Source organism: Garra rufa, chromosome 1 (assembly GCF_049309525.1).
Source record: "Garra rufa chromosome 1, GarRuf1.0, whole genome shotgun sequence".
Lineage (NCBI taxonomy): Eukaryota > Metazoa > Chordata > Actinopteri > Cypriniformes > Cyprinidae > Garra > Garra rufa.
In genome coordinates, this window is record NC_133361.1 from 42,524,060 (window position 1) to 42,550,524 (window position 26,465).

General features: G+C 37.5%; 1 protein-coding gene across 1 annotated transcript in view; it reads right to left on the reverse strand.

Moving 5' to 3' along the window:
* The window catches only part of cacna1ia (calcium voltage-gated channel subunit alpha1 Ia), a 208,455-nt gene that overhangs the window by 27,244 nt on the left and 154,746 nt on the right, over positions 1–26,465 (reverse strand). The window contains exons 16-28 of the mRNA XM_073840932.1: positions 24,702–25,178; positions 23,146–23,246; positions 20,083–20,206; positions 19,827–19,895; positions 16,282–16,460; positions 16,068–16,194; positions 13,060–13,185; positions 12,683–12,772; positions 10,322–10,514; positions 8,583–8,734; positions 5,528–5,637; positions 4,396–4,529; positions 2,145–2,215 (exon numbers count right to left, since the gene is read on the reverse strand). Coding sequence (XP_073697033.1) covers positions 2,145–2,215; positions 4,396–4,529; positions 5,528–5,637; positions 8,583–8,734; positions 10,322–10,514; positions 12,683–12,772; positions 13,060–13,185; positions 16,068–16,194; positions 16,282–16,460; positions 19,827–19,895; positions 20,083–20,206; positions 23,146–23,246; positions 24,702–25,178 — 1,953 coding nt within the window. The remainder of the gene's footprint in view (positions 1–2,144; positions 2,216–4,395; positions 4,530–5,527; positions 5,638–8,582; positions 8,735–10,321; positions 10,515–12,682; positions 12,773–13,059; positions 13,186–16,067; positions 16,195–16,281; positions 16,461–19,826; positions 19,896–20,082; positions 20,207–23,145; positions 23,247–24,701; positions 25,179–26,465) is intronic.

Consider the following 26,465-nt stretch of genomic DNA (forward strand, 5'->3'; position numbering starts at 1 on the left):
TTTCTGAAGGATCATGTGACACTGAAGACTGGAGTAATGATGCTGCCAATTCAATTTAGCTATCAAAGGAATAAATTACATTTAAAAACAATATTACATTAGAAAAGTGTTTTTTACATTATAATAATATTACACAATATTACTGTTTTACTGTATTTTTGATCGAATAAACACAGCCTTGGTAAGCATAAGAGACACTAAAAAATAAATCTTAAAAGACCACAGACTTTTGAAAATAGTGTGTTTCTCTTGCTTAAGGTAACTCTACAGCAAAACTTAATCTATGATTTACTTATTATTTTTTAACATCATGTCAGCAGCAAGGCGAGAATATAGTGAATAACAAAAATAATATTTAGCGTCTGCAAAATTAATAAATGAATAAATGTAAATGGAACTATTAAAAACATTAAAGATGAATACAGTAACATTAATTCATTAGTTAACATTAGTTAACTACATTAGTTAACATGAACTAAGAATGAACTACTTCTACAGCATTTATTAATCAAAGTTAATGTTAATTTCAGCATTTACTAATGATTATTAAAATCACAAGTTGTATATGTTAACATTAGTTAATGCACTGTGACTAACAATGAACACATGTATTTGTATGAACTAACATTAACAAAGATGAATAAATAGTGTAATAAATGTGACCCTGGACCACAAAACCAGTCTTAAGTCGCTGGGGTGTATTTGTAGCAATAGCCAAAAATACATTGTATGGGTCAAAATTATTGAGTTTTCTTTTATGTCAAAAATCATTAGGAAATTAAGTAAAGATCATGTTCCATGAAGATTTTGTGTAAAATTCCTACTGTAAACCTATCAAAATGTAATATTTGATTAGTAAAATGCATTGTTAAGAACTTAATTTGGACAACTTTAAAGGTGATTTTCTCAGTATTTTGATTTTTTTGCACCCTTAGATTCCAGATTTTCCAATAGATGTATCTCGGCCAAATATTGTCCTATCCTAACAAACCATATATCAATAGAAAGCTTATTTATTGAGCTTTCATATGATGTATATATCTCAGTTTTGTAAAATTTTACCTTATGACTGGTTTTGTGGTCCAGGGTCACAAATGTATAGTTTATTGTTTGTTCATGTTAGTTAATGTTAACAAATGACATCTTATTGTAAAGTGTTACCATTAATACAGTACATTTAGGTACAATACATCTAAGTAAAAACATTGTCTATTTACATTAAAAAACGTCCTGTAAAATATGTTTAGGCAAAACGAAATCTATACGAGGACCAAAGAAGGTTAAATGATATAGGCTAAACTATAAGCCAGTTTGAAGCCTATGGGGAATGAGCAGCATCTCTAAGAGAGTTGTAAAGGAAATGCACAGGAGCTTCTGGAAGGATGTACTAAATAAGAACTGTGTGTGGTGGGACTGAGTGCCTGAGTGGCTCTTTAATCAGCTACAGCGTTAATTACCTCACAGATGCCATGGGGATAAGACATTGGGCCCAGCAGTAATGAACAAGGGATCGATATCCACAGAGGAGTGACGCTTTACTCCACCCTGGAGATGTCTAGCGAGCAGTTCTCTCCTCGAGCAGTCACCACTCTGTGACCACTTAAACAACAACAATGCTATGTGTTTGACTATGAAAGAGTTTTGGATTGCTTTATGAAGCTTTCTTTTTCTCATTACCTGCCATCTTTCTTCAATATTGTGTCTTTTAACTATTCCTCAAACTTATATGGGCGATCAAAATTATGGATCTTGCTGCACTAGTGTTCCAAGGTTTTTCTTTTATTTGACTCGTTCCTTTTTCATATGTCTTTTTTATTTGATTTTATGTTGTGCTTTAAAGGTGTGATATAAAAATAAAGTTTATTATTAATGTATCCCAGTTGAAAAAGCAATGAACAAGATGAATGTGTGCGTGTGCGTCTGTGTATAAAAAGCAGGTACTTTATTCTTGCTTTGGGGTTATTATCTGCCCTGAGTGAGTTTGCCGTTCCTATGAATCACCGAATTTCACGGGCCAATGAGCAGCCTGTTCTTGTTGTCGACACTGCTTGGATGACTTCCTCGTCTCGAGCCAAAATATGACTAAAAGGGGGTGGGGTGACAATGCATTGCTTCATCAGAGGGGGTTGTAGTGGTATTATCACCTGTGGCAGGGCTTGAACTACCGTATCCAGCAGCGCTCTCATTCCCGTGGCCATCTTTAACAGCTTCAGCACTGTCAGAGAGAGCGAGAAAGAGAGAGAGGGAGAGTTACAGAGAGTTCAACGAGACAGCACAGTGTGTGTGCTTGTCTACTAGGCGTTGATCATTTCAAAAGAAGAAAAACAAAGAGGCCGATAACAGACAAGGAGCCCCCCCAACCTTGGTTTAATTCCAGCCTAAACGGCTAATGAGGAGCGAAGGAAAAGGTCAGGGCTAAAATTAAACCCTCGCACTGCCGCCCTCTCCCCGTACAGATGTAGAGTGATGGCACACTGACTCAGTGATGGCTGTGGACAACAGCAGGATTAAATACCAGATTAAACTCTAGACAAACAGATCAATCCTCAATAATACAGCACCACTGACCTGTGCAAAAGACCATTTTGGTATGATGGAGTCGATATTTCTAAGGCTCGTATTGGGTAATGAGGCGGACGTAAGACTCATTGGCTATTAGGGGCTTATCAGCGCATGGGCCACTGATCAGGTGTTAGAGGCAAATGGGGAGGAGAAAATGAGAGATTTGGGGAGACAAATAGAATTTGTCGCTGGAGATGAGTATTGAAACAACATTTCGTAACAATATTCTGTACATGAAGGCAGCTCATTTGTATTTCAGGCCGGCTGGTTGATTAAAAGATTAAACGGCGCGCTGAGACAGGGAATAAAGCAGTTTGATTTGATCTGGAGTACACTGTAGACAAAATAAATAGATTTTTTGTCATGTATTAAGATCAAAGATAAGCATAGCGGTGGTCATGTAGGGGATAAAGTTCAAATCTGGCTCGCAACATTTCTGAGGCTCATTCCTTCTTTCACTCCCCATCATTTCCTGTTCCTTTGCCACTTGCCACTCAATAGAAGTGATACAGGGCTAAAAATAAATAAAAGAAAGATAAAAGCCAGGGGAGTAATGGCTGTGGTGTGTGACAATAAGCGCTTGCGGAGATACGCCAGAATGAATGTGTGGCAGGGGCAATTCTACGATTTCAGTCTTATCTGAACATGAGCTGTGGGTTAGAGAAATATTTCTTGCTTCAAGAGCAAAAGGTTCTGAGTTTAAACTTGCTCCACTGATATTTGAATAAACCAATCATACTGCATGTATTATATATATTGCTATCAGTTTTCACTGAATATATAAGAATTACATATTCTTGTGAACTGTAATATATATACAGTATATACATACACTACCAGTCAAAAGTTTGGACACACTTCCCAATTCTCTTTATATATATATATATATATATATATATATATATGTATGCATGATAGAAACTCGCAATTGCGAATTATAAAGACAGACATTATTGCGTGATATATACTCCCAGTTGCGAGTTATAAAGTCAGTATTACACAAACTTGCAATTCTATCTTTTTTCTCAAAACTGCATGATAGAAACTCGCAATTGTGAGTTATAAAGTCATTTTTGCGAGATATAAACTCACAGTTCTGATTTTTTTTCCTTTAGAACTACATGATATATACTCACAGTTGTGAGTTATAAAGTCTTATCAGTATTGGCGTGACATAAAAACACAATTGTGTGTTTTCTCGCAATTGTGAGTTTATATCTCCTAATTGTGATTTTTTTTCTCAGAACTGTGAGCTTATATCTTGCAATTCTGACATTATAACTCACAATTCTGAAAACAAGTCAGAATTGCAAGATACAAACTCACATTTGTGAAAAAAAGTCAGAATTGCAAATTTATATCCCACTATTCTGACTTTATAACTTGCAATTGCAAGTTTATATCATGCAATTTGGAAAAAAAAGTATTAATTGCAAGTTTATATCACGCAATTCTGACTTTTTAACTCTTTTTAACTTTTAACTTTTTAACAATTGTGAGTTTATATCATGCATTTCTGAGAAAAAAAAGATAAAACTTGCAATTAACCTTTTTAAATTTTTATTCATTCATTTTTATTCATAAAACACAGGCTAGATAAAGTAAAAAATTGCATAGCAGGATAAAATAGTTGGCCTAACTATTCGAAAAGACAGTTGTGGGATGACTGGTCGACCATCATGACCCATTATTGCTGGTACAGGAATTCAGAGTCTCTGTTTTCAGCAAGCATCACATAGTTACATATTATAAGAAGTATGACAGTTAATTATGTATTTAGGGGTGCTGAAATGTCTAGTGGTGTTAGCCAGTGTCTGTGCTTGTATAACTAACCACGTGCGATGCGTAGGACCCTCATGATACGTATGATGGTGGGGTTGATAGGCAAAGCTGCACTGATCTCGATCTCCTCCAAAGTGATGCCCATGACTGACAGCAGCACTATAGCCAAATCCAGCTGGTTCCACCTGCACACATACACAAGGGACAGATTTGCTCAGTTATGCAAAAATTCAACTTTCATGCACTCCGAATCCAACCTTCCCCTCTAGTTTTATTCCACTCTGGTCATTCGTTCCTCCAGAGAGGTGGCTTGAAAGAAATTAACATTTGAAGCTTGGTCTGGTCAAACAGGCGGCTTGGGACCTGAATTGTTGCTGGGGACCACTTAATAACACCCAATTAGGGAGAATTAAGGAGCCACTCCAGCATAGGTGACCTCATTCGCTAATGCAGGACGAGGGATGGCTCGTTTTTACACTACAGCACAAATCGGTCGCCCACATCTGCGTTGCTGGAACCAGCCGCGGCACACCTGTCTGCGCACACACCTCTGCCATCCAGCTCGTAATTGTGACCTAGTTAAGAGGCACGGAGAGCTACGACAATAAATAATAGCTTGTTGAAAGCTTTCTGGTGTCAGACCTGAATATGCGTGAATAAAAAAGACAAAGTGCACTGCGATCTGAGCCTGTTTTTTTTTACTCTTTTAAATGGGTCAATACCATATATTCTAATAAAGCTACAAAATGCCAGGATGTTTACACCCTGTGCTTGCTCAATGTACCTTGATACATGTCAGTATTAGTTTATGACAAGCCAGAGGAACCACTCTTGTAGTCAGCCTAATGATAAGTAGGAGTTCTATTAGGGAAACAAACACAGGAGAGAGATTTCATTAAACCCTTGAGACAAATAACCACGTTCGCTCTCGCTCCTCACTGTAGTCTGCTGCGCTTTGTTGTATTAACATCACGCAGGGCTAATTTCATTTCTATCTGCACCATGAATGCAACAGCAGATGCAACATTTTGCCAATAAAACATCCTCCAGTGACTCTAGAGAACAAACTAAGAGGATTCGGTCAGGTGGAATCGACATCTAATAAATTCATTAAATCAATTAGCGATCGGAGGAGAGGAAACGTGAGGAGATGAAAGGTGAGAAGGGGAATGGAACTGAATACCTGTCTTTGAAGAAACGTCGGAAGCCAAATGCGATGAGCTTCAGGACAGCCTCTAGCACAAAGGTGCTGGTGAAGAAATAATTACAGTACTTGAGTGCGATCTCCAGAGACTGGGGGGGAAGGAAACACACAGATGGAGAGGAAGCCAGAGAGACAGAGGAAGAGAACAAGAGAGGTGTGAATGATTAAAAGACTTTCACCTCAGGTTCATAAAGTCAGCCAAACCAGTCATTTTTACAGTAGCAATATAAAAATATCAAGTATTCTGTGAATGTTCAGGTAATGCTTAATATATTGAGACAAGATGCATTTATGAGACTGTAGTTTTACAGCAGAGTTTCTCAAATTCATGGACCCCCAGGATGTCAAAAGAAATTTTTGAATTGTGCACAAAAAAGTCTGACTGAAAGCAACAAGGAAAGTGATATAAAGCCAGATCAGCAATGATGGCTGTTGGGATTGCTAATGAGATTTTTCTCTCAGCCAAAACTATTTGCTCTGCTACAAATAACAGATTAATGAGACCAAAGACTGCCCATTAGATTCACCCAAAACAAATTATAGCTCATGTTTAACCACTATAGACACAACTAAGCCAGCAGCAATTCCAGAAAAACTGGCCGAGGTAAGGCTGCTCTGGGCAGGTTCATGAGCGCTATACGGCTTCTGACGCCCTGGAGCTCACATCTCCGTAACATCGGAGCAAATTTTCAAATAGACGTTATCTTTATTAATAAGCTGCTTATTTGAAGTCTAAACAACTACTTTATCACCTAAAAAACTCTATGACACTCGCTGTGAGAAATACTGCAAGCGGAGTGATTCAAACGGTAAAACGGTTTTCAATATCACTAGAATATCACACTCTTTTCAGCCAATCATACAGTGGCCGAAAGAGCTCAACGTGCTGCAAATAAAAAAACACCTGCAAATTAAGAAAACATGTTCATCAGTTTGACAGCACATGTGCTGCAAATACTCACAACACAACCAAAAACAGAAACACGCTGCAAAAACAGAAACACGCTGCAAATACTCACAGCACAAACAAATAAAGAAACATGCTGCAAAAACAGAAACGGGCTGCAAATACACACAGACCGCATCGGAAATGTTTAAGGGAACGGCAACAACTTACCCAGATAGCAAACATCTCTTGATCTGCAAAGCATCTGCTTTGTACAAACGTCTGGCAGATGTTAGTTTTACATACATTCTAATTCATAAACATCTTAAAGACATCTAATAGACATCTATCAATATTTGACATCTGTTAGGAAACGTCCAAGAGACATATTGCAGATGAGCAAACTACGTCTTGCAGATGTCTTGCAGATGTAAATGCAAACATCAAATAGACGTCTCCGAGATGTATGTGTGCTATAAGAGGATCATATGATTCCTTAGCTATATATATATATATATATATATATATATATGCTTACATCGCGTTTTAATGTTTGGTTGTGTTAAGTATTTTGCAGCACGTTTCTGTTTTTGCAGCATTTTCATGTATTTGTTTGTGTTGTGAGTATTTGCAGCACATGTGCTGTCAAACTGATGAAGATGTTTTCTTAATTTGCTGGTGCTTTTTTATTTAATAATAATAATAATAATAATAATAATAATAATAATAATAATAATAATAATTCATTACATTTATATAGTGCTTTTCTAGCCATGTATATATATATACACACACACACACACACACACACACACACACACACACACACACACACACACACACACACACACACACACACACACACACACACACACACACTCTGTGGGGCTGATAAAAATACTTCATTACACAGAAAGTGCAAAAATTCCATAATTTCCATAGAAACAGATTTTTTTAAATGTGAAACAGATGTCAAACTGACTAATTGTTGACAGTTGGGACTTTGGACCCTGTTTTAGAGAATGAAGTATGTGTCTAGGTGTTATATTAGACAGCAACCTGTCTTTTGAAAATCATATTTCTCATGTTACAAAAACAGCATTCTTCCATCTTAGAAACATTGCTAAGCTACGGAACATGTTACCTGTCTCTGATGCAGAAAAGTTAGTTCATGCATTCATGACGTCTAGACTGGACTATTGTAATGCACTACTAGGTGGTTGTCCGGCTTCTTCAATAAATAAGCTACAGGTAGTCCAAAATGCAGCTGCTAGAGTCCTTACCAGATCAAGAAAATATGATCATATTACCCCAATTTTAAAGTCTCTACACTGGCTACCTATTAGGTTCCGTATCACTTACAAAATATTACTTCTTACCTATAAGGCCCTTAATAGTTTAGCTCCTGCATGCATAACTAGTCTTCTACCACGCTACAATCCCTCACGCTTTTAGTAGTACCTAGGATAGCAAAGTCCACTAAAGGAGGGAGAGCCTTTTCACATTTGGCTCCCAAACTCTGGAATAGCCTTCCTGATAACGTTCGGGGTTCAGATACACTCTGTATGTTTAAATCTAGATTAAAGACTCATCTCTTTAGCCAAGCATTCACATAATGTATCTCATAACGTTGTACTTCAGTTACATCTGATCAAATGCACATCAACATTCTTCAGCTTGGGCAAAACACATAATTTTTGCTTGGTTGGAACAGCAGCTACGCTAATTACTTCTCTATTTGTTTCTCTGTTTCTGCCACGGGATTTCCATCCCGTGGTAACTAGGAATTACACAAGATTCAGCCCGGATTCAGAAGAAGAGAGGATGCCAACCCCCCAGAGGACCACCGATGATGCCAGCCTTGAAACAACATACAGCACTACATAATTTTTCTACAAGTTTGATTGCAACACATAATCATTACTATTAGTGTTCATCATCTGTTTTTGATTACACCATTACTGTTTTTAATATTTATACCATATGTACATTGACTTAACATACAGTAGTCACCACTAATAAGCTACTAAATATATTGTAGTAGCCTACATTTTTTTTTTGTACAGCTGCTTTGCAACGATTTGTATTGTGAAAAGCACTATACAAATAAACTTGAACTGAATTGAATTGAATTGAATTTTATCTTACATGAGGCTGGCTGTAGTGCTCCAGTGACATAGTCACAACGTTTACACAAATGATGAAGGTGATGAAGATGTCCAGGTAGTGACTGGTGCACAGGGTGTGGATCATCAGTCGCACATGACTGTAACTGGCATAGTAGGGCAACTTCTGGGCCTCTGAAAGAAACAAACAGAAGTTTAGAATGAGCACCTTGACAACAATTATTAAAAGCCGAAGTATTGAAGTGCCATTAACACAACTTTATCTGCAGTAGTCAAACTCCTCAACCCATTCCATTGGTTCAGCCAATTCTGTGATGCTCAAACAAAAGCATTTTTTGATAGCATTTACACTTTTCTGAAAATCAACCTGCTATTGGATTACTTACAATAATCCCTGCATATTAGTTTGGGACTAGACTATTTTACCATTAAAATGATCTAAAGTTTATATATGGGATGAAAAGGCTATTCTCTGGGCCGTAAACTAGATTTGTTTTCTGCAGAGGAAAGATGCATCACAGAACACACCTGTGCGGTCTCTCCATCTGGCTAATGTTATTATGAGATGTCTGGAGAATTAAACTGGTTGTTCAGCATATTATGTGCAAATCAAATCATCTCTTTTCATTTACAGTCAATGCACTCCGTCCATCCTCCTCCTTCCCTCTTTCCCTGATGGATTTCATTCTCTTCTCTGTGGAACTGGTATGACCAGTAGGGTCAGTAATATTTTATTGTTATTATTATCATCGTTTCCTTTTTTAATGTTTTAAATGTATTTTTTGCTCTGTTGATTCTGGCATTCTGAATTATTGCGGGTAAAATAAGTATCTAAGTTAAAGGAATAGTTCACCAAAAAAATTATATTAGCCAATGATTTACTCACCCTTAAGCCATCCTAGGTGTATATGACTTTCTTTTTTCAGACAATACAATCGGCAGTTATTTAAAAAAAAAAAAAAAGTGAATGGGTGTTGATTTTTCAAAGTCCAAAAAAGTGCATCCATTCATCATAAAAAGTCTCCACACGGCTCCGGGGGGTTCATAACTGCCTTCTGAAGAGAATTGATGCATTTGTGTAAGAAAAATATCTATATTTAAAACTTTAGTCTGTAATCTCTAGCTTCTGCTATCTGACGACGTAGGATGTAGGCGTAGCGTAAGCGCTGGGGAAAACAAGTCTCCTCTTGGTTTATATTGAAATCCTCCAACATTTCTTAACAAATCCTTGTTTTGTACTTTTAATTCATGAATGGTGTTTTGTTTCGCTCTTTCATCTGCGCTAAGGTGTTCGTCACCAAGTTTGCCTAGGTCCTACGTCATCCACTGGAACACTACTCTCTTGTCAACGCATGCAGGACAGTTAGCAGAAGCTAGAGATTGTGGTTTGTAAAGTTTGAAATATGGATATTTTTCTTACTCAAACACATCGATTCACTTCAGAAGGCCTTTTTATTAACCCTCCTGGAGCCATGTGGAGTAATTTTTATGATGGATGGATGTACTGTATTGGACTTCAACATCAACAGCCATTCACTGCCATTATAAAGCTGAAAGAATTAAGTCATATACACCTAGGATTGCATAAGGGTGAGTAAATCATAGGGTAATTTTCATTTTTGGGTGAACTATCCCTTTAATTCAGTCTAATAAGAGGGTTTTTCCCAAACTAAAGACAATATTAAATTGAACAAGATTATTGGCCAGATCCATTTGAAACCATGGCACATGATTCCACACATTCTTTTTTTTCTTTCTTACTCCGTCTCTTTTTCTCCATGCGTCTCAATCGCTTCTCCTCCCTTCTCTTGGCCTCCTCCACCTCCTGGTGCTGTCGGCACTTGTGGAAGTTCTCCACCACCACTCCAACAAACATGTTCAGCACAAAGAAACTGACGATCAGGAGAAAGGAGATGAAGTACAGCAGCATCCAGGGGTTGTTATTGGTTATGGGCTGATAAATGAAGAGACAGAAAGAACAGAGAATGAAAGAGTTAGGAAGAAAAGACATAAACTTGACTTTCTGAAGAAAATGTGAATAGTGACTACCTATAGGCATTTTTCTTTGTGGTTTCTAAGGTGTTGTGGGTGTTGATATGGATGTTCTTAATCATCTGCCATGTGAAAATCGATAGACACTTTTTGTAAAGAAATGTAAGGACACCTCTCCTCTATAAGTTGCTTTATGTCAGGTACCATTAATTTCCGTAGCACAAACCAGGCAGGATGGGTTATTCGTCAAGGTTTGACTAGAACAATGAGGAATGATAATAACATTGCTTTTTTTCGCAAGCACTACTAAAATACGACACAAGAAAATGGTCATAACAGGGAGCTGCCTAAAATTTAATTCAGCAAGATAATCAACACAGCCTCGTGTAATGCAGACACTCATAAGCTTGAGGGAAATTGGTCAAATTATGGTAAAGTGAACTTAGGTGCAGCTTTTACTTGGTTGCTTAGCAGCAACGTGGAGCGAAACAAAGACGCCAAAGTCTAAATTAGCTCATTGTAAAACATGGGATGAGAAAGCACACGGTACTCTGCACATTTCCATCTGCTTCCACACAGTTTATATCCTGCAGTGGACTCTGGTGTGACAAAGATGATGCAGTGGGGAAATTACACATGCCATTTAATCCATGAGTTTTTTTTTTCCACCCCGTGTTTGAGTCCTTAGAGATGCTGGGCTCCTCCAATGTGAGAGGGTCTGGCTGCAGGCCTACACTTCATCATTATGTGCCGGTCCCTAACTGATGCAAGCTCACTGCTTTTTGAATCGAGGACTCTTGAAAGTCATTGTTTTTAGCTTCAGAGCCAAAAGCCTGTTAGTATTCATGAAGCTGATTGTGTGTATTCAGGATTAAATATTCACTGTTGAGTGCTTTCTTAAAGCTCTTTATTTTAGTTGAAAAAGAAAGTGACTTTTGTTTGGCTCAGACACCTTTTAACGCTTAATAAGTATGAAAATAACTAATTCAGAAGATAAATTCAATTTTATACAAAGTTGTTAAAGCCTACTTGGAGTATTTTAGTTATAGGATATAGTTTTTAATAAAAGTGGCTACTGTGAAAAACTGAGCTGGCTTTTATTTCTACATTTTCATTAACATTTATTACTTTAGCAGATGCTTTTTATCCAGAGCGACTTGCAGATAAGGAATAAGTGATTCTTCATGCAGATTTTTAGCTCAGTTAAATTTTAGTTTAAGCAATTTCATGTGCTTTTATAATTTTCATTAATTTTGTTTTATATTTAGCTGTAATATTGATTAACATCTAATACTCATTAAAGCTTTTTTAAGCTTTCATCTAATATTTATTCCAACGTTATATCAAACCCTGGACTTCTGTATTTTATGAGATGTGTGTTATTATATTTGTGTTGCTATTATTTGTATATGAGCCATTCTAAAGAGTCAGAGTTGGAAACGTCTTGAAAGAATGTCTTTTTTCACAAATTTTGCATGTATGCAAATTGTATAATATCCAAGGTACACATTTCCAGTAACTGTGCAGTTAATTCTCATATTGTATTTTCTTAAAGAAATATGGAATATTTGTCCTCTCCCCAAATTTGTCACTACAGAAACAGTCATATGTAATTTAATAATAAGTGTTATATCTATTAAGATTTTGCTTACATCTTCCTTGTAAATATATTTTTTCTTTTCTATTAAAAAGTTTTCAGAGGTAAATCAATAACAATTACAATTTTAACAATATTTCAAGTGTGATTTATTAGATTTGTTGTAAGTACCCACTAAATGATGATTTTATATATAATAAGCTAACTGATATTTTAAATGGTAATAGTAGATAGTGTGATGGTAGATAATAAAAGGATCTTAGTAAACATCTAAGATTTGAATACTTAAATGCTTTTTAAATGTGTTTTTTTGGTCGTGGGACAGCAGTTTGAACCAATTCTATAGAATGGCCCATATAGTCTGTATAAATGCGCCTACTTTGAGAAGACTATTTGAGAGGACTGACTGTGATGGTTCACTGTGATACCAATATGCAAATGTATTACAAACATCCATATGACATTGAAACAACACCATTTATATTCACCAGGTGAGTATTATCAGGATGAACAGGTTACATGAAAAGCATTACCTGCTGGTCCACTGCCACAGCGTCCAGACCATGATACATGATGTTGACCCAGCCGTCCTTCGATGCCAGCACAAACAGGGACATCAAAGCCTGTAAAACATAAACACACATTCATACAAGCACATACAAGGACATGCAGAAGTATGGAGATGGGTGGAATGACAAGCGGGACAAACAAAAATGGATGGGGGGTGAACAGACAAACAAGGTGCAAGGACAGATAGACAATCACATGTGATGTAAAGAACCATGAGAGGTATTTCCGTTATATGGCAGATGCAGACAAATAAAGGTACATCAAATCGAGTTGCTCAGCATTTGATATTTTGCGAATCAGTCTTGTAATTTGATAAGCCCAGTCAAGAGATCAAACTAACCTGCCCCAAGTTGTCAAAGTTGTACTTGTGATGGACCCACTTATAATTGGCCAAGAGGCAGTCAGACTTGTTGGTGATGTTTTTGACATCCAGGCCCAAGCAGTAGTAGAACTTGCCTTTGAAAAGCTGTTGAGGCAAAAGAAATGGCACACACTTCATGTCACTCAACACCACGCTACTCAAGCATCTCTTTATTAAAACTGTCAGAGCAGAGGATATTTGAAAGAAAAGGGGTGTTATGAAAGAGGACCAGGACAGAATAAGAAAACATTCCCTATTAAGAACAAAACAAGACACGGCACTAAAAAGGAATAAGAGCTAATAATGAACACAAAATGAAGAAACAAGGGTATTGTAGCAAGATTAAGCAGAAAATCTGAAGAATAAAAAGACAAAAGCATCAGGACCCCCTGGGGCATCACTGATCTATTTTTTGAGAGGCGGCAGTGGCAGAAAAAACAACTTTCAGAACAAAAAAAAGGTAAGGTAAGATAAAGTAAACCCAAATTATCTGAATTATATTGGCTTTTTTTTAAAAAACAGAAACTCTAAGATTTAAACAATACTATTCAAATATTTATCATTTTTAAAATGATTTTGAAAGAAGTCTCTATTTCTCACCAAGGATGCGTTTATTTGTTTAAAATACAATAAAAACAGTAATATTGTTAAATATTATTTCATTTTAAAGAAAGTTTCTGTTTTATTATATTTTTACATTTTATTTATTCATGTGGTGGTAAAGCTGAATTTTAAGCAGCCATTACTCCAGTGTCCAGAGATACAACTATTTGAAAATCTGGAATCTGAGGGTGCAAAAAAAAAATCATAATTCTGAGAAAATCACCTTTAAAGTTGTCTAAATAAAAAAAGGAAAGATAAAGAATGTGATATGGTGTTCCAATTTGTGCTCTGCATTTCACCAAGTGCGCACACAGACAGCAGAGTAGTGAACAAACACACACACTGTGAACACACACCTAGAGAAGTGTGCAATGCATTTTACTAATCGGAATTTAAGTGTTAATATATTTACTGCGAGAAATTCACAAAATATCTTCATGGAACATGATCATTACTTAACATCCTATCATTTTGACCCATACAATGTACAGTCGTGGCCAAAAGTTTTGAGAATTGCATAAATATTGGAAATTGGAAAAGTTGCTGCTTAAGTTTTTATAATAGCAATTTGCATATACTCCAGAATGAAGAGTGACCAGATGAATTGCATAGTCCTACTTTGCCATGAAAATTAACTTAATCCCGAAAAAACGTTCCACTGCATTTCATTGCTGTCATTAAAGGACCTGCTGAGATCATTTCAGTAATCGTCTTGTTAACTCTAAAGAATGTTGACGAGCACAAGGCTGGAGATCATTATGTCAGGCTGATTGGGTTAGAATGGCAGACTTGACATGTTAAAAGGAGGGTGATGCCTGAAATCATTGTTCTTCCATTGTTAACCATGGTGACCTGCAAAGAAACGTGTGCAGCCATCATTGCGTTGCATAAACATGGCTTCACAGGCAAGGATATTGTGGCTACTAAGATTGCACCTAAATCAACAATTTATAGGATCTTCAAGAACTTCAAGGAAAGAGGTTCAATTCTTGTTAAGAAGGCTTCAGGGCGTCCAAGAAAGTCCAGTAAGCGCCAGGATTGTCTCCTAAAGAGGATTCAGCTGCGGGATCGGAGTGCAGAGCTTGCTCAGGAATGGCAGCAGGCAGGTGTGAGCGCATCTGCACCCACAGTGAGGGCAAGACTTTTGGAAGATGGCCTGGTGTCAAGAAGGGCAGCAAAGAAGACACTTCTCTCAAAAAAACATCAGGGACAGATTGATCTTCTGCAAAAAGTATGGCGAATGAACTGCTGAGGACTGGGGCAAAGTCATATTCTCCGATGAAGCCTCTTTCTGATTGTTTGGGGCATCTGGAAAAAGGCTTGTCCGGAGAACAAAAGGTGAGCGCTACCATCAGTCCTGTGTCATGCCAACAGTAAAGCATCCTGAGACCATTCATGTGTGGGGTTGCTTCTCATCCAAGGGAGTGGGCTCACTCACAATTTTGCCCAAAAACACAGCCATGAATAAAGAATGGTACCAAAACACCCTCCAACAGCAACTTTTTCCAACAATCCAACAACAGTTTGGTGAAGAACAATGCATTTCCAGCACGATGGAGCACCGTGCCATAAGGCAAAAGTGATAACTAAGTGGCTCGGGGAACAAAACGTTGACATTTTGGGTCCATGGCCTGGAAACTCCCCAGATCTTAATCCCATTGAGAACTTGTGGTCAATCCTCAAGAGGCGGGTGGACAAACAAAAACTCACTAATTCTGACAAACTCCGAGAAGTGATTATGAAAGAATGGGTTGCTATCAGTCAGGATTTGGCCCAGAAGTTGATTGAGAGCATGCCCAGTCGAATTGCAGAGGTCCTGAAAAAGAAGGGCCAACACTGCAAATACTGACTCTTTGCATAAATGTCATGTAATTGTCAACAAAAGCCTTTGAAACGTATGAAGTGCTTGTAATTATATTTCAGTACATCACAGAAACAACTGAAACAAAGGTCTAAAAGCAGTTGAGCAGCAAACTTTGTGAAAACTAATATTTGTGTCATTCTCAAAACTTTTGGCCACGACTGTATGTATTTTTGGCTATTGCTACAAATATACCTGTGCTACTTATGGTTTTGTGGTGCAGGGTCACATATTTTGTAAATTTCCTACCGTAAATATATAAATACTTAATTTTTGATCAGTAATATGCATTGCTAAGAACTTAATTTGGACAACTTTAAAGGCAATTTTCTCAATATTTAGATTTTTTTGCACCTTCAAATTCCAGATTTTTAATTAGTTGTATTTCGACCAAATATTGTCCTATCCTAACAAACCATACATCAATGGAAAGCTTCTGAATCCACTTATGAAACATCTGAGGCAGCACATGTCTCCTCAGTTTGAATGAACAAGATGTTTTGGAAAGCATCTTGTTCTTTACCTGGACTCCCAGGATGCCAAAGATGATGAAAAAGGCACAGCAGATGAGAACTATGTTTCCTATAGGCTTCAGAGAGGTGATCAAAGTCTCCACAACCAATTTGAGGCCAGGAGCTCGACTGATAACCCTGTCAGAAGAGGAGAAAAAAGCATTTAGGATCTACAGAGATATAAACCAAGCATATGTTGGGTGATGACATGTTTTTCGGCCGTACCTGAGTGGGCGCAGTGTGCGCAGAAGCCTGAGAACCCTGAGCACCCCCAGGATCTTAGCCCCGCCTGCCATCGACACAACAATGTCAATCAATGACACAAACACCAGGAAACCATCCAAAATGTTCCAACTGCTGCGCAAGTATGCCTGCTCTCCAATATACAAACCCATAGACACCACCTGCAATAAACAAAGAAACAACATCTCAGATGAATAGCAGAAAAAGTTCAAGTAGTTCTGTAATGTACATCTTTGTTGTTCTGGAGTAATACTGTATAGATTCTGGTCCTCTTATCTAATTCTGAATTTCATTCCAATCCCTACTTGCTTACATATCTTTGCTGGAATTGATTAAAACATTTATTGAAGTGAAGAAACAGACAGAAGAGTCAGAGTTTGTGATCTCCAGGCAAGCCAAGAATTCTAATTGAAGCCCTAAAATAGTGCTTCCTGTAGAGCTGATTTTACAACGCGGCACAATTTACATCTAAAATCCACCATTTTGTCAGTGGTGAAATGCAGATGTACTTAAGGGAACTGCTGATGGCTGTGAGATATGACTTGGAGATTTGACTGGGAAAACAGCACAAAATATAAAACTAAAATGCAGAAAAAGTGACAAAAATACAAAATCCATTGAAGCACCAAGGTGACCTGAGCCTTAGGCCTCCCAGGCAGGTTCTTGTGACACTAACAAGACGAGTGACAGGAAAGAAACACAGTACGTGCGCACACACGGCCTGACGTCAGCATTGGCTAAGGTCTAAAGAGTGAGAAGAGCAAAGAGAGAAAGAAAACAGAGAATTATGTACTTTTAAGAAATGAGATGCCGTACTGCAACACATATCTGCTCTTTCTTGGGATCAATTTGGCCTGTATTAGTCTGACAGTTTCTTTACAATTCTGCCAAAGAAAGCCAATAATAAATCAGTGATGTATACCAGGCTAGTACAGTAATGTGACACTCACGCTAGCAATTTAAGGAGGTGCTTTTTGAGTGAGAGCAGATCTGCTTGCAGAACTCCTATTAGTCGAGTGTAGGTGGGCTGGGGACAGTAAAATCAGCCGCTGCCCCTCAGGCTATGTTATACCGGTAGGTATATTTTTGCTGTCGCTTGCAGAATCTGCCTCCCCAAGGATGAACTGTAATTGTTGACTTTCTGGTCCTCGAGAGAAAGGTGGAATCATCGTTTGACTTGTGTCTCCCACTGCACCAATGCTCTTAAAAACGTCCACAGTAAAGGATACGCTCTGCGTCATCTTATATTGCCTGTGTATAGGTGGATGACATTTCAAATGGTGGCAAATGTATGAAATGCTATCTTAAACATCTAAAAAAAAAAACACTGAACGTAAACAGTGCCACTGAACCAAACGAAACTCACATATTTTGTGATTATTGCTGCTGAAAATGATGGGCTGTACTAATTGGTCGGACCAGGTAAAACATTTGGAGTACTGTAGACTGCCAAAAGTTATACAAATCAAGGGAAGAGTGCAAAAAAACTGTCTGAGGAACAAAAGGTGTTTGTGGTTAGTCGAACTGAACCCGGATTTTCAAAAATCTTGACAACATTTGTGTTTGTTCTTATCATTTCCAGTCAGGTAGGTGAAAAATTAGACTAATATCCTAATTAATACTGTTTGTACATATCTTTACCACCTATTAATTGTAGTTTGCCAAAATATTGCGACATTTCTTGCTTACTAAATCCTTCTCTAAGTGTTTAGCAGCTTCCACATTTTTTTCCATTGTTGAGACAACATAAATTAGAAGAACAAAGTATTCAGTAGTACATTAACCGTCCAATCCAAGCTGTTGTTTACATCCGAGTATCACCAATATGGCCGCGCATCTGGGTAACTGACCAAATTGTGGTGTAAAAGTGCAAAACCACTGTCTCCTACAATTATTAAATAAAAAAATGATACTATTCATAACATTGCATAGGTCAAGCAGTTAGGAAAATTGGTGGATGTAACAAAAATAAATTAAAATTAATACTTGCAACTCTACACAGTACAGGCAGTTTGGAAAATGGATGGAAATAAAAATAAAATAAAATAAAATAGTTTGTTCCACTTTCCAATAATATAATTGATTAAGTTACATGACCTACAAGTGCCAAGCGTTTGCAGCTGAATGGATGGGCCAGTCTGTGAGATTGACTGCATTGGAAAAGGGGAAACTGGCTCTAATTAATATCATTGCTTAATTGCTTGCCATGAGAGAGCCAGCAAATGTAATACCCTGCTCTCAAGAGGTCCAGAGAAGAAAGTGTGTGTGAAAATGAGTGAAAAAGAGTGAAAGAAAGATGATGAAATGAGAGATGGATTAGAGATACACACGCACACACACACACACACACACACACACACACACACACACACACACACACACACACACACACACACACACACACACACACACATGTTGGGTTTACATGTTTTATGGGGACATTCCATAGGCGTAATGGTTTTCATACTGTACAAACCGTACTTTCTATCGCCCTACACCTACCCTACACCTAAACCTAGCCCTCACAGGAGATTGTGCACACTTTTACTTCCTCAAAAAAACTAATTGTGCATGATTTATAAGCCTGTTTCCTCATGGGGACCTAAGAAATGTCCCCACAAGGTCAAAATCTACTGGTATTCCTATCCTTGTGGGGACATTTGGTCCCCATAACGTGATGAATACCAGGTACACACACACACACACACACACACACACACTGTTTCATCTACTGGAAAATATTTAGCTAATTACCTATGCAAACGACCAGAGTCTTTAACAATGTCTCCAACGAATCTGTGTGCATGTAATTTTGTTCAATATCTATCAAAGTATAATATAACGATGCATTATTATTATTCTTTCATACATAAAATTGAAAGTTTTAGAATATAAATAAAATAAATAAAGGTCACTGATCAAATAAGCAAATTTGTGACAATGATAATGTGACTCTTTGTATAGACGCTAGGTTGTTGTTGTTTCCATTGAAGCACAATAGGTACTTTGGAACATCTCAAATTATGCTGGAGAACACGACTGTCAGGGTTAAAAAGAAAGAAAGAAAGAACGAAAGGAAGAAAAATTAAACACATTTTACTCAGCTATTGTTAAAGCAAAAGAAGAATGAACCAAATACTAATACATTATGAAATGTACAGTACATTCATTTTTTGATTCAACTCTTCACTCTAATTTTTATGCTGATAATATAATTTGTAATGGAAAAATAGATGCAAAATAGAAACACTTTTATTGGTGTTTTTTTAGACCCCACTGTATCTTATATGCTTAAGTAAATTAATTATACTGTACTTAATCCATTAAATCATGCAAGAAAAAAAGAAAAAAATAGTAGGTATAGTCAGTATCTGCAACTGCTCTGAAAACAATTACCATATTGATAATTTTCTCTTGATTCGCCAACACAGGTCAGAGGTATGGAGGCCCATACAGGGAGAAAAAAATATATACAAGGGAGTCCTGAAATCAGCACAGCATATCAAGCTGTGAATGTAAATATTTACCTTGAGTGTCATCTCCCCCACAAATATGGCTGTGAAAATGTAATTGGACACGGTGAGGAAAAGCCTCTCCTACAGAATGACAAGAAGGAGGGAGAGTAAAAGAGGAAAAAAGAGCAAAATTATAGAAAGACTAGAAAGGGAAAAGCTGGAATGTTCTCAATGCCATTAGAATATCTGCTTCTAAACAACATGGAAATCATCAATAACTAAAACAGGTTAAACAACTAAATCAAAGGTCCAGTGGCCTCAGTCTTACCAGGCTGCCCTGAAGGATCTTGGGTCTCTCCAGAGCCACAGTGATGCAGTTTGAGAAGATGAAGGCCAGCACCACATAGTCAAACAGCTTATGAGCTATAATGGACTGGCACAACAACCTGAACCTGAAAAGTAAGGAGGAGGTCAGGAATAGAGGTATACAGAGACAAACTAAAAGAAAAAAGACTATTAAAGTAGAAGTAAATAGCTTTGTTAGACTCTTAGACTTTTAATCAATCAATGAAATCGTACTATCCTAAACTTTTGAACAGTAGTATACAACTCTCACTTCATCTGCCATCTTGGATTTATTTTTTTCATGGAGCATGTCATAATGCATTCTGGCAGCTCGCTAGTTTTTGCAACAGTCAGATCTCTCAATTTTTCCACTGCGGTCCAAACTTGATCTGGATATTCAAAGACTAGACAGTTTGGAAAAAACAGACTGACAGGTGGAGGGTGGGAATAATCGGCTCCTATCTCACTGACACAGATCAATATCCTAATCAAGCCACCCTCTAAAGAGCTGGCAGCCCATCAGTGCTATTGATCAGGCAGGGATAGCAGAATAACCGCTGGCCGAGTTACCGTCAGGAGAGAAGAAGAGGTGCGTGGGCATCTTTCCCTCAGTGTTATTCAGAGATCAAATCCGTGGCACTATAGGAAACAACCTGTGACACAAGCTTGCCTTTATCTGCTTAATTTCAACCTGTTCTTAGGCGTGGAGCAACTACTCATCTGTTTCGTGCTGTAATGAGGTCAAGCTCCATGAAAGACAACTTCCAGCTGCACTCCTGAATTTTGCTTAGACTGACAACATTTGACTCTTACCTGACAAAACCCATGAGTAATTTCTAAGTGAAAAGAGAAACGAAGGTGCATGATTGCCAGCATGTTTTGCTTACAATGAGGCCTTGTGGGACACAGCAGCACAAGTGCTAAAGCATTACTGTAGACCAGATATTCCTACATGTTTTGACAGCCAAAGCCCTATACACTTTTACATGGTGTTAGCATATAAATGTGCATTAGCAGTGTGTGGACACAACCACCCTACAATGATAAAAATCCATTCACTCTTTTTTTATCCCCAAAAAACCTAAACAGTCTAAATTATCAAGTATTTTTTATTTTCTGAGCAGTATGATGTCATATTGCTCAGGCCACGCCCACGACCACTGACGGACTGTCCTGTATTAGCATATTTCCACCCTCAGCCAGTTTTACAATGTCTGAAATTTTCTCGGAGCCACTGAGGACGCAGTTGATTAGTTTTGTTTTTGATGGTAACACACCACCGAATACACAAAAAACAGAAGAGATGGGTGCACTGAAACGGGTGACTGTGAACAGAGCTGTTTTTGACAAGGTAAAAATGGATTTGTTTTACATGACCATTGAGGACTTTTAACCAAAGTATGTTGCAGATATTTCATGAAGACCCTAAAGCAGGGGTCCTCAAACTAAGGCCCGGGGGCCGAATACGGCCCGCCCCCACATTTGGACCGGCCCTCTGAACAATGCCAGAGATATATTTTGAAAATGTAATTTTAAATATGTTTTACTTATATCATGTCGGTATTTGATAATAAAGGTTGGCTTTCAACCTAAAATGTCCCTTAGTTATTAACATTGCCTAATTATTTGTTAAAATCACCAACAGAAGGGTACATTGCCATAATGTGTCATCGCGATCGTTCCTTGACACGTCTGTGTATGGTGGCTCTTGATGCCTTGACCCCAGCCTCAGTCTATTGCTTATGAAGTTCACCCAAATTCTTGAATCGATTTTGCTTGACAAGCCTCTCAAGGCTGCGGTTCTCTCGGTTGGTTGTGCATCTTTTTCTTCCACACTTTTTTCTTTAACTCAACTTTTTGTTAACATGCTTGGATACAGCACTCTGTGAACAGCCAGCTTCTTTGGCAATCAATGTTTGTGGCTCCTTGTGAAGGGTGTCAATGATTGTCTTCTGGACAACTGTCAGATCAGCAGTCTTCCCCATGATTGTGTAGCCTAGTGAACCAAACTGAGAGACCATTTCTCAGGAAACCTTTGCAGTTGTTTTGAGTTGATTGGCATATTCACCATATTCTAATTTGTTGAGATAGCGAATTGGTGAGTTTTTGTTAAATGTGAGCCAAATCATCACAATTAAAAGAACCAAAGACTTAAACTAGTTCACTCTGTGTGCATTAAATGTATTTAATAGACAAGTTTTACAATTTGAGTTGAATTACTGAAATAAACAAACTTTTCCATGACATTCTAATTTACTGAGAAGCATCTTTTGAAAAGAAAAGATCATTTGTCTGTCTGGTGCATAAAAAAATAATAAACTATTCTAGCATTAAAAGGTATAATAAATACAGGTAAAATCATAATAAAATAATAGTAGTAGTCAGTCCAGCCCATGGAATTTTCTTTTATAAACCGACCGGCCCTCCATTAAAGAAAAGAAAATTATGTGGCCCGCTCAGAAAAAAGTTTGGGGACCCCTGCCCTAAAGAATCAAACCAACTTGAGGAAAATGGGCATCCGATGTCCCCTTTAATTTGAAATACTATTATAGTTACATACTTAGCTATAGTTTTAGTTACTTATAAGAAGTTACTTATAAACAAATAAATATGTTCTACAAATATTACCTGCTATGGGTGATTACTGTAAATACCGTACTCTCTATTTTATGTAAGTGATAGCTAATAAAACTAACAAAGTTAACAAAAATGGCATTTACAAAATGCCACTTATTTATTATTAGTGACAAGTTTTGCTGCAAAGTCTCTTTAAACCACATAAAAGTTAAATGCCATTTGATTGTCTGTGAACATAATATCCAACAGGTCAATCATACATGGCAGCTAAGAAAACAAAGCTGTGTCTGTTCATCTGCTTTTCTTCTCTCAATATGAACTGACAGTTAGCATATAACATGTAAAACTAACTATACAAATTATGTGTAGACAAGGTTAATAGATGAAACTGCTTTCATCAGCTCTTATGATGTATAGTATGTTCCTGACTGTTATATATTGAGATAAAAGAACCAGTGAATGGACTAACTTGTTTTGGGGAGAGAAGAGGAAGACGGACCAGTCTTCCCTGGTCTCACACCAGTCTGGTCTGTACACCTCTATCATCTTCTGGATCCGGAAACATAGACTCTGCCGAAAGAAAAGGATGTATTTAGTTAAAGATCTGTTGGCAAAAAGAGGACTAAGATTAAAGGCCTGTTCACACCAAGGACGATAACTATAAAAAAATGATAAAGATATGGTTCAACAGCAGAGTCCACACCACAGCTATAATGATAAAGACAAGGAGAAACTACATAATTGGAATCACTTTCAGAAAGATTTTTTCTTGCTGATGAATGTATAAAAAGCTCAAAAACGTAAAGCGGCAGATGAGTATGTGCTTATAATAAACAGACGATATTGACATGGTGTGGACGCTAATATAGTTACTGTTCTTGGAGTGAACGGGCCTTAATTCTGCAGTATCAAGGATGGAAGCACTTTTTTGGAAATGCGTTTGATAGTTGAAGCAGTTATGAAACGGAGCTTTCCAATGTTTTAGGTCCCTTTGGAGCTGCCATGTTACTCTTAATTGCTTACAAAACAAGAGAGTCTGGCTGTAAAAAACAAGTGTCTGGCTGTAAATTAAAAACTGAAATCCTACTGCCATCTGTTAGCGTTCCTCCTCAACAGATAATAATTGGGCGATTTTATTGTGTAGTTGATTGTATGTGCAATTGGCTCTGCTTCAAGAAGATTTACAATGCGTGCAGACACTGTTTTACAAGGGCCAATCTATCTCCTCTCCAGAATTCTAAGATAATCCACAAAAATTACCATTTAAATGACAATTCTCAGTTTTATCAAAAGCAAATCAATTTGGTTCCAACATTTGAATCTCTTTCTTCCATGGAACACTAACGTCCAGAGCTCCAAAAATGAAATGACTGTTTTTTAAAGGGATAGTTTACTAAAAAATGAAAATTCTGTCATTAATTGCTCATCCACACTCACAAACCCTTAAGACCTTTGTTCATCTTCAGAACACAAATTAAGATATTTTTGATGAAATCCAAGAGCTTTCTGACCCTGCATAAACAGAAACGCAACTAAAACATCGCCGATGCTAAATTTATTTGGTCAAAAATACAGTAAAACAGATTTATTGCTGAATTGTTTTCTCTGCCACAGTAAGTCTCATTTCAGTTTTCCTATGGAACTATGGCTCAAATATCATATTTTATCATTGTGTAGATGCATTGTGTCAGGTCTGATGGCAATCACACCATGCAGTTGTCAGTGGTTGTCATAAGCAAATGCAATGTGCCAGTGTAAATGTGTAAATGAGATTTGAAAGCTATTGCGGAAGGGACAATCAGTTAATGCAAACTTACATTTTGGGCCGTTTCTCACTCAAAGCTATAGTATGAATTCAGAAGACTTGAAACATGACATGACGTTTTTTCGTTTGGTTTGTCTCCATCACTTTCATTGTATGGATAAAAGCATCTAAAACATTCAGCTAAAAGTCTACTTTTGTGTTCCACAGAATAATGTCAGTCATATGAGTTTGAAACATAATGACTTTTAACGGAGACTTACATAGTCCAGCTCATCATCCAGATCCTCCCTGTCCTTGCGTGTATTGACCTGAGGGTAGACTTCATTAATGATTTGTGGTTGGACTGATGGTGTCTTTCCATTACAGTCCTGGTGCTCTCCAACGCTTCCCAGACCCCCAGAAAAGCTCTTCTTGCGTTGCCGGGGATGCAGAGGAGGCAAGGCCGGTCCGGGCACCTGCAGCAGCTCAGGAAGCTCCAAAGAGAGAGCCCGCCGTTCTCTGCGTGGGATGAAGCGTTTAGAGAGCAGAGGTGGGTGCAGGGGAGGGGGCGGAGGAGACAGCAGGGACTCCTGCTCTGCGGGCCGCGAGTGAGGGCTACGGACTCTTAAACTGCCTCCGCCCCCCATACCCAGGCATCTAGAGGATCGACCCAAGCTGTTCCAGCTCGACCTGCGACTCCATATTCCTGGTCGTGCGGCCCGCCCCCAGTTGTGGTACAGAGAGGCTCGCCCTGGACACTGAAACATAGAACGCAAGCTGATAGTCAATATATGAACAAGAATTTGTGCACACATCTATGTTTTATCCCAAACACACACTGAGACTGAAACAACTAATTTGCTTTCTAAAAAAAAAAATACAACTTCTAGTTGTAAGTGCTGCAACAACAGTAATCAAACCACTCTGGAATCCACCTGACCTGTCAACAGGTGTGCAGACTGTTCTGAACAGGCAAGAACATGAGCAAAAGAGTGCACTTTAGGAAGTGCCATCCATCAAGTCATCAGTTCCTCCATCAAGTTATTTGGAGAATTGCTATGTACTAAGATTTTGTGAGAACAAGTTTTAGAATCATACCTCCAGTCGGGGAGGAGGATCAGTTAGTCTGCATTTTACAGTGTACACTGACATACTAACATAAAAAAAAAAAAAAAAAAAAACAGGAAAATTCATCCATCTTATTCTTTCCGTAAATCTATTTGTAAATTTTATGGGTCTCATCCTCGTCCAGCTATTTTTGGCTGTACAAAACAGATTGTTTTGCTGCTTGACATTACAAATGGGTCTTACCATATTATTTGAATGTATTATCTTAATTACACACTGGTTTACATATATATATGGTAACACTTTAGAATAGGTAACAATTATTCACTATTAACTACGACTTATTGGCATGCATATTACTAGAATATTGGCAATTTATTAGTACTAATTAAGCACATATGAATGCCTTATTCTACATGACCTTATTCTTCATCCCTAATCCTACCCAATACCTAAGCCTAACAACTACCTGGCTAACTATTAATAAGCAGCAAATTAGGAATGTATTGAGGGAAAAGTCGTAGTTAATAGTGAATAAGTGTTACCTATTCTAAAGTGTTACCATATATATTTATATATAAAATTATAAAATTATAATTTAATCTATAAAATAATCAAATTAAATTAAAAAGTTTAATTTAAATTTAATTGCTACATATATTGGATATAATTTACATATACTTCATTCTTAATACGGTGTTAACTGAATGATCCACAGCTGTGCTTTGTTTAGTTATAGTTGTTCATGTTCATGAGTCCCTTGTTTGTCCAGTTACACTGCCTGCTGCTCTTCAGAAAAATCCTTCAGGTCCCACAAATTCGTTGTTTTTTCAGCATTTTTTTGTGTACAGTATTTGAACCCTCTCCAGCAATGACTGTATGATTTTGAGATCCACCTTTTTGAGGACAACCGAGGGACTCATATGCAACTATTACAGAAGGTTCAAACACTCACTGATGCTTCAGAAGGAAAAACA